Here is a 9,794-nt window from a genome sequence, read left to right as displayed (position 1 = left end):
CAAGCTGTGTCGGATCCCATATCCAAAGTATATGACAGATCCTAGTAGGGAGATGAGACAATAAGAAGGAAAAGTAGGCACTCTCCTTGTTTACAAACACCCAATAGGCCTCCTATCATGGCATCTGAACCAGTTTAGGGGAGAGGTTGTAGGAAGATGGTTGGGTTTTGTCACTCAAACTGTCTCATTATCCAAGGAAGCCACTTACCAATCACCATCCAGATGCCAAACAGGATCCAGATCCAAGAGGTCTTCTGCATCATCAAGTAAATGTTCACAAAGGTGCTCACCAGTGTGAGGACAGGCAAAGCAGGAACCTGTGGGCAAAGTCAGTTCATCCTTGAACATACTCCTGACGTCTGAAAGGGAGACCCACGTGGGTGGGAAGTATTAGTCACTTAGTCGTGTCTGACTTTTGGGACTCTCTGGACTGTAACCTCTTTTCATGGGATTCTCCAAGCAAGAGTACTGGAGTGGATTGCCATTCCCTTCTGTAGATCTTCTCTATTGAACTTGGGTCTCCTGCATTGCAGACAGATTCTTTACTGTCTGAGCCACCAGAGCAGCACACGTGGGTGGTTAGTCCCTCTGGATCTAGATGTATTTAGCTTATAGTCCTGTTCTGTGAGCTTCCAGTTGTGCAGGTCTCGCTTAATGAAGCCAGAGATGATGATGAAGCTGAGAACCAAAATGTTGATGCCCGTGAACACTTTGTAAACCCAGGCTGACTCACCAGTTCCCAGAGCCAGTACACCTGTGGGAAAGATGTAATATGAGACATCCAAGGTAACTAAATCCATAGACAGTTGCCAAGAGCTGAGGGATTGGTGCTGGACAGATGAAAATGTCTGCTCAGTGGGTATGGGATTTCCTTTTAAGGTGATAAAAATGTTTGGAAACTCACTTGATAGGGGTACTCTTTTGCTATTTTGAGTTGGGTGATCTTGCTTACAGATTTGAAACATGCTTGGCCTTGAAATCAAATGTTTTTATTTAAAAATATATTTGGAACTCAATGGAGGTGGTTGCCCAACATTGTGAATATACTAAGTACCACTGAATTGTACACTTTCAGATGGTTAATTTCTTACATGACAATCATCTCACAATATATACATCTACCAAATCATTACCTGTATACTTTAAATTTGTACAGTGTTGTATTCATATCTCAATAAACCTGGGAAAAATAATAAAATGTTTAATTTTGTGCTATGCTAATTTCTCCTCAATTAAAACCACAATTTGGTCTCAATACAGAAGAGATACTAATAGGTCTAAGTAAATGAATCTCAGCATGGGAATGATTTTGTCCTCTAAGGAACATTTGACAATGTCTCCAGATATTATGATTTTCACAGTTTAGGGGGTGGGTATCACTGGTATCTAGTGGGTAAATGTCAGAAATGCTACTCAACATCCAACAATGATTTTCTAAAAAAGTTGAAACGCACACCCCTATACCTATGAATGATCCAACCCAAACTGGCAATGATGCCAAGAATGGGAAACAATGGTCTATGTCTTGCCTCTCTTGCTCTCACATCAGAGACCATTCCAGCCCTAATCCCCCACCATTCTGCCACCCATGCCTTTCCCACCCCAGCTCCCCCTCCACACTCTGCTCTTCCCATTCTTCTCTGACCCCTGACTCACTGGTGATCAGCAGCACCAGGCCCAGGGTAAAAAAGTCTGTGTATGTGGCCAGGAAAGAGGGCATATATGGAGAGAAAGTTTCCTGTAACGCCTGAGAGATGTGGTTCCTGATGAGGCTGTCAAAGGTGTAGCTCCAGGCCTGGCTACACTGGTGGTGCCTGCAGTGGCAGAAGGAATATTCATTGACAAACATAAGTAGATTCCTAACACGGCCATGGGCTATATTTTTTTGGGGAAGGGAACCCAAACAAAATACCTAATTGCAAAGAGATTCTTTTCAAGGGTTGGGATGGGAAAACCCAGATGATTCACAAAATTGTGTGTGTGTGTGAGTGCGTGCGCACTCAGTCTTGTCTGATTCATTGCAACCCCATGGACTGTAGCCCTCCAGGCTTCTCTGTCCATGGGATTTCCCAGGCAAGAATACTGGAGTGGGTTGCCATTTGCTAATCCAGGGAATCTTCCCACCCAGGGATGGAACCCATGTCTCGTCTTCTGCATTGGCAGGCAGATTCTTTACCACTGCACCACCTGGAAAGCCTTCACAAAATAGGTCAGCTATTTAATATGCTAGGAGATCAATGTTATGCAAGAAAGTATCACAGGAAATTGGGACCAGGAGAACTGGAAAGTGAGACTAGAAATTTTAAAACAAGATATAAGGGAAAATTCTATGAAGGCAGCAGTCGAGCAAAGACTTCGAAATGGTGAAGGGATGAGCCCATGGGACATGCTTCCTTCTCACACACTCCCTACAGTTCCCTGACCCCTGGGTTCTTGGTCCATCATTTAAAGAAAGCAGGATAGAGATGAATAGAATGACATTGTGGGAGTTTCCTGCCACTGTTATCCTCTTTACCCCACAAGGTGGATAACAAGGTTCTCATGAATATGTGAAGAGTGAAGAACTAAATCCCGCCTCCTTGTTTTCTGATCTTAAACCCACAACTTCCCCTGATCCATCATTTCACCTATGGCTAAGGACAGTATGAGGTTCCAGCCAGTGATGAAGGCACACAGTTGTCCCACGGTGACATAGCTGTAGAGATACACAGTACCAAAGCATGGTACCCGGGCCCCAAACTCAGCATAGCAGAGCCCAGACATCACACAAGACAGGCCAGCCACCAAGAAGGAGATGACAGTCGCTGGTCCAGCGACAGGCAGGGCCACTGCACCAGTGAGGGTGTACACGCCGGCTCCTGGGGTTCTGCTCACACCCAAGGCCACCAGGTCAAGGGTGTTCAGATGAGCTTCGGGACTCTCAGACTCCTCTATGGGTTCCAGTGGCCGCCTGCCGACCAGCTTCTGAGCAAACTGTCAAACATACTAATGCAGCATCCTAGACATAGATGCGGAGAAAGCAATGGCACCCCACTCTGGTACTCTTCCCTGGAAAATCCCATGGACAGAGGAGCCTGGTAGGCTGCAGTCCATGGGGTTGCTAAGAGTCAGACACGACTGAGCAACTTCACTTTCACTTTTCACTTTCATGCATTGGAGAAGGAAATGGCAACCCACTCCAGTGTTCTTGCCTGGAGAATCCCAGGGACGGGGGAGCCTGGCGGGCTGCGGTCTATGGGGTCGCACAGAGTCGGACATGACTGAAGTGACTTAGCAGCAGTAGCAGCAGCAGACATAGATGAGGAGGTTACGCTCTGCAGAGGGTACACCATCACAAAGGCACAAAGCCATCAAGAACATCATCTGCCCTCAGCCCTGGAGTCCAAGTCCATAGCGCAATGGAGTTGTGAGGGGCAGGTGATAAAAGGACATACAGGGCAAGCTCTCCATCTCCGAGCTTTGGTTTCTACAAACACAAATGAAACTTTTAATACATTTCAAAGTTATTGGAAGTGTAAGAGGATTGAGGGGGGCAAAACATGTTGCATCAAAGAGTGCAACATTACTGAAATGGACACAAACATTTTTAAGAGGGCAAACTTTATGCTCTGTGGTCTGTTACTATCATTTCCTAAATTGCTGCCATAGTAAACAATACAGCCAGCTTCACAGAGTTGTGGGTTGGAGCACATCTGATCGTAATTTAGTATAAATCACCATACAGTCATCTCTGAGGTATAACAATCTGGGGGTCCTCAAGTCCCTTACATCATCCCCGTGTCCACAGAGAAGGAGTCCGCAGATACAGAGGGTCAACAGTATACAGGAGACTGACATCAGTATTTACATCACAAACCCTGGATAAGGGGAATCGTTACTATTTTTCTTTCTTTCTTTTTTTGAAAGCAAGCAACATAATTTATTAAGTATGCAAGACAACGCACTAAGGCTTTTCCATTTCATCTGTGCATAATAAACGAGTATGGCTATTTTCATTTGTACAAAACTCTCATATAAGAAACTTACTTAGGTTACAACAAGAACTGAGCAGCCACACGGTGTTTAAAGCTGATTTATTGTTACAGAGGAAGGTTCCCCCCAACCCCACCCCCCCACACAAAGCTAAGCCTGTGATGTTATATATGTACATTCAGAATTTTATTTCAAAACAAAGAACTGTAGCAACAATAATAGAAAAAATCCATTTGGAAATTATTCACAACCTGGTCACTGAGAACTGGGAAACATTCCATGCTGCACCACTGCCAACCTGCTGGTCTGAGGAGTCGGAGCAGAGGTGCGGCTGGAGGACAGTCCCCGGCCATGGCAAAGCCCTGTCCCAAGGCACTGCGAGTTTTGTACCCAAAGCCTCAGCAACCAGAGGGAATAGCGAGAACTTAGAACCCAAATACTGTCATAGGCGAGGGTTTGACTGAAGGGCTTGAAATATGTAAGCACCAAAGAAGCTAAGGGAGATCAAACAACATATGAAGGAGGGATGAAGAGCCCAGTCTCCACCTCTAAAAATACTGGATGATCCTGGAAGTGGCCGTGGGCTGTGGTAAATGTAATCCCTCCATCTCAGCAAACCCTCTGGCCACCCCAGATCTAGAAGCTTATTGTCCCCTTAAGAATGCCCCCCTCTCCCCCATGACGCCCTTCCAGCCTACCCAGGAGGCATCATGTCCTGGTCTAACACTCTTTCCTGTCTTCTCCTGCTGTCTGAGTGGAGAGTGAGTCCTCCACTCTCAGTCTCAACATTTAGGGAGTTCTCTCTGTCCTCTCCAACAAGGAAAGGCAGCCAGATGGGATGGAACTCTGAAGTTTCAAAGAAAACCGTTGATGCAGATTCCACCCAGCAGAGGCAGTGTTGTTTACATATACACGGATGAGTCTGAACACATTATACCCAATAGGGGCCTTAGGAACCTAACAAGATAACCAGCAACTGCTTCGTGACGGTGTACAAATGTTCACGCTCATGTGTGGGCCTTGCCGCACATCCACACAGACTGTCACGTGTGGTCTACAGGAAAGTTCAAGTCCCTCAGGGGGCACCTGACGTAACACCATGTAACGTGGTAACAAGGGTAACTTCACATGGTAAGCTGACATAAACAAGCATGAGATGACCCTCATGTAATAACACACGTCAACCGGATAATAATTGTTCAGGAAAAAAAATCGTCTTCCGGCGCTGAGGTTACAAATTCCAAGTTAGCTATAAACATCTCTAAGTTCTTTCAAAGCTATGGCTTAAAGCAAAATAAAAATCAACATCTAAAATCCTCTAAACAACAAACTGAAGAAATAATGAACCTCTACCAAGAACCAAGATTTTTGGTTGCTCACTTGGGAGGCTCTCCCACCAGATGGATGATAGGAATATTTTTTTTAAAAAGTGAGTTCACTACAGAGAAGGAAGCTGCTTGGTCCAGTGAGGGGAGAGAGGCTTTGTAGAAATAACCATCCCTTCTCTGGACTCCATCCAAAATTAGAACCCATAAACCCCTATTAACTACAATGCCCACCCTAGCAATAATCCTAGATTTCAAGTAATACTACATATAATCTTAAATGAAGAAAAAAGTTCCAAAGGAAACCAATAGCTTCTTTATACAGGCACATGACTTTTCTGAGAAAGTTGAGAGTTTTTATCAGGAGGATAGAAATTGTTAAGAGGCAACGTGCAAACTTCACACACCCCATCATGCATCCTCCAATTTTGCATGACCTTTCTCCCTAAATCCTTCCTTTCTTATTGCACCTTAACCTCTTCAGTATAAAATCTTCCACCCTGTAACCTCTCCTGAAGCACCTCCCTCTAACTTCAATTTCCTTGTGCTTTCATTATTTGGTAAAATTACTTTATATTAAAAAAATAAATATTTATGCAAATCAAACCAGAAGATAAATAAAACTCAAGTTAATTTGCTCAGTAGAGCTATGTGGAAGAGAAGAAGGAGCTCTTATGAAACCCCTCTCTGCCCCCTAATCTTGAGTGTACCTGCTTCCTGATGAGTCTGAGGTTGGAGGAATGGTACCTTCTAGCCCACTCCCCAAAATGCCCTGAGGCAATTTTAGAACCTAAGGGAGCAGGAGCTGGCCAGGTTGTCACATACCAAGTGGCCAATCCCTCCTGAAATGAAGGTAGGTTTACTTGGTCTCTCCTGAGCTGAAGAGAATGTCCAAGAAATGAAATTTTCAAAAGCCATTGATGACAACGACTAACCCCAGCCTTGGGATCCTCTGAGCGCCCATCGAGTGTGTGGATGAGAAAGGAATGGAGTAGCAGCATTCAGAAATGGTCCTGGGTTACAACCTGATGAGGTCAAGGCTGCTTTTTGTGACGGGAGGGAGGTGGGTAGGAGGCACGTCTTAGGCATTGGTGTCCCTCGTGGGCTGGATGCTCCATGATGGGGCCTTTCTCACCACGGGTTCCTGTCTGCACTTACCCTTCAAAGGCTTGTGTAATTTCCTCAAAAGTCCTGCCACGGGTCTCAGGAACTTTGAAGAAGGTGAAGACCCAGAAGATAATGAGGAAGATGGTGAAGAAGATGAAAACGTGGGCGCCTAAGTAGAATGAGGCCAAGGGGAAGGTCAGTCCAACCAAAAAGTTGGAGGTCCAGTTGGAACAACCAGCCACTGCCATGGCAGCCGGGCGGGGTCCCTGGCTGAAGAGTTCAGCCACAATAAACCAGGGAATGGGGCCTGGGCCAATTTCAAAGAAGGCTATGAAGACCAGGATGGCCCCAATACAGATACAGTTCATCAAGCTATAATCATTCTTTAGTAACAAAGAAATCATAATGAAGATGGAACAAAAAGCCATCCCTCCAAGGCCAATCAGGTGTAGAGTCCTCCTCCCAGCCCTTTCCACCAAGAACAAAGACAGCACGGTGAAGATGGTGTTGACCACACCTGTGCCGACAGTGGCATAGACTGGCTCCTGGACACCTGCATCTTTGAAGATTCCTGTCGAGTAGTAGATCACTGCATTGATCCCAGAGAGCTGCTGGGAGAGCTGGAGCATGATGGAGACAATGATGGGTTTCCGGTAGTTGGGGGCACGGAAGAGCTCTGGCACTGTGACTTGCTTCTCCCGCGACATCCGCACACTCTCATCCTTCATCTCCTGGATGTCCTGAGCCACATCCTCGGTGCCCCATAATCTCTGGAGGACCTCCTTTGCCTTCTCCTCCTGCTTTCTGTTAATGAGCAAGAATCTAGGACTTTCAGGGCAAAATGGAAGGGCAGCGCACTGGATGATGGCTGGTATGATGGTGAAGACCAGGAGCAGAGGCCAGAGATCTTTAGTCCCCAAGATGACGTTTAGACCAAAGATCTGGGCCACCAGAATTCCAATAACGATGCCCAGCTGGTTGAGAGTACCAAAGGCGCCCCGCAGGGCAGTAGGTGAGATCTCTTCAATGTACATGGGCACGAATCCTGTGCAGAGTCCGCAGAAGAGGCCGATAACCAGTCGGCCCACGATCAGCATTTCAACCGACTCTGCCATTTTGCAGAATCCCATAAGGCAGCCACCAGCTATGGCCAACAGGTTGACAATAAACATTGAATTGCGCCTGCCAAATCGGTTGACAAAGAGTCCGATGGAGAAGGAACCGATCATACCACCCACGGAGAAGATGGCCACGGACAAGGACCACAGGAATGTGAGGAGCATGCTGGACGGGGGGGTTCCTGACCACTTTTCCAAAGCATAATTGAGAAAGTCCTTTATGATCTCCTCAGGAGCATTGATGACTCCAGTGTTGTAGCCAAACTGGAAAGAGCCTATGGTAGCAACTGAGATGGTGAAGATCAGAGGTGCGGTGACCTTTGCGGTCCCCATGGCCCTAATTTAATTCTTTTCAAATCTTTGATTAAGATCTAGGAGTGGGACTCCAGAGACCCCTCTTCCAGGCAGCAAAACCTCCAAAATGTCCTTTCTGGGTGGCAAGTTTTCCTTCAGGTCCTCAGTCTATTATTTCTATATTAAAGAGTCTAAGAAGAGTCTCACAACCTCTAGACTTGATCCAATTCCCCTCTCCCCACCTCTTCTCACACAAACACAACAGCTCTCAGTTTCTTCTGCTTTCATCTGGAAAATGGGTCTCTTCACCCTCAGGCTGGAGCCAGGCTGACCCTCCTGCGCTCTGGGATTGCAGGGGTCTCTTTGGAAGGATGTGAACTCAACGCCCAGTCTCCCACAGAAGAGGGTGACCCGAGACTTACTGGATCCTTGGAGCAGAGCCTGGAGCACTGGATCAGTCAGGGAGGCTGAGGTTAAGCCAGGCAGGGCTGGAGCTGAGACATCTCCAAGAACTGAAGCAGGGAGTCCTGAGCACAGAAAACAGTCCTCACCCCTGGGCTGTTGGGGTGGAGATGGGGCTGGGTGGGCGGGGAGCAGTGTTACTATCAGCCCTGACTCTTCTGCGGTCGGCGGGGTGGTTCTGAGAGGTTTTTTTACATGTGGTAAAATACCCATAACACAAAATTGACCATTTTAGCCATTTTTAAGTCTGTAGGTCAGTTGTGTTAAGTACCTCCAAATTTTGTGCAAACTTCAGAAGTTTTTCATCTTGCAAAAACATCAGTTCTGTTCCATTCAATAGTAATTCCCATTTCCCGTTCACATTTCCTGGCAATTACCCTTCTACATTCTGTCTCTATGAATCTGACCACTCCAGGTACTTCATTGTAAGTGGAGTCATTCCATATCTCTCCTTTCCTGTCAGGTTTATTTTACCTAGTTAAATGTCCACAAGGTCATCCCTATTGTATCTTGTGTTAGAATTCCCTTTCTTTTTAATGGTGAACAATAGTCTATTGAGGGTACCTACCATATTGGCTTATACATTCTTGATCAATGGAAAACTTGTGTTGCTCTCATGCTTTAGTTATTGTGAAACATGCTGTGAACAGGAATTTGCACTTATCTCTTCCAGAGTGTGCATTCAATCCTTCTGCTTACATCATCAAAAGTAGAATCACTGAATCAAACAGTTCTAAGATTTTTATCTGCTTGTGATGGAGAAGATGTTCACATATTGAGGTATAGGGACATCGTTTTGACTTATAATACATGGTTCAGCCTAAACTCTGTGTGAATGAAACCCTCACAGAATGTCTTCTTTAACAAGTCAGGTAAACAGCAACTGTTTTGAAGATAAGGATGAGTAACTCCCTCCTCATGGCATGAGTGTTAGCACTCTCTGGGAGATAAGGCTCCCTTCCCAGTCACCAGGGAGCTACCGTCTTGCTGTGTATGAAGTCTGTCTCTTCTGAAACCTTGAAGGAATACACCCTGTCATGTTGATGTATGTCCTTTGCTTGGATGAAGTAGAAGACTGTGCTGGACACCACACTTCAGCAGAGCATTTCCTCAGAGCTCTAGGGACACTGTCTCCCTTGAGGGCCACAGTTTGGCTCAAAGAAAACTCTTTCCTATTTCAGCTATGTACTTTTCATTGATCATTTCTGTGGACACTTGAGATCAAGGACCTTGAGAAATACAAGCTGTAAGACTTGAGATCCCACTCAACCCTGCTCCCTCCCAGTCCTCTTACATGACTCGACTCCCCACAGTCTGCACCTGACCTGAGACACCCCAGTGTGGGGACCTTCAAGCTCAGCTATGCCCCAGCTTAACATGTCTGATGTGAATTCAAGCAACACAAACATTGACAAGCACTGCGCTTTGTTGAGTCTTGAACAGTTAATGGGAGAGGATAAAGGGGATGTGACTTGGTCTTCCTGAAGGAGTTCTGTTGCTGGGAGAGCCAAGCACA

The 9,794-nt window shown here is 45.9% G+C and overlaps 1 protein-coding gene across 1 annotated transcript; it reads right to left on the bottom strand.

Moving 5' to 3' along the window:
- Nucleotides 1–6,013: 6,013 nt before the first annotated feature.
- Nucleotides 6,014–8,118, bottom strand: LOC538810 (solute carrier family 2, facilitated glucose transporter member 3-like). The gene has a single exon (XM_059877611.1). It carries the CDS (start codon nucleotides 7,853–7,855, stop codon nucleotides 6,452–6,454), a length of 1,404 nt encoding a protein of 467 aa, XP_059733594.1. The 5' UTR covers nucleotides 7,856–8,118; the 3' UTR covers nucleotides 6,014–6,451.
- Between the last annotated feature and the right edge of the window lie 1,676 nt (nucleotides 8,119–9,794).

This window comes from Bos taurus, chromosome 18 (genome assembly GCF_002263795.3).
Source record: "Bos taurus isolate L1 Dominette 01449 registration number 42190680 breed Hereford chromosome 18, ARS-UCD2.0, whole genome shotgun sequence".
Lineage (NCBI taxonomy): Eukaryota > Metazoa > Chordata > Mammalia > Artiodactyla > Bovidae > Bos > Bos taurus.
The sequence above is the reverse complement of the archived record's forward strand: the minus strand, read 5'-3'. Positions and strand labels throughout refer to the sequence as shown.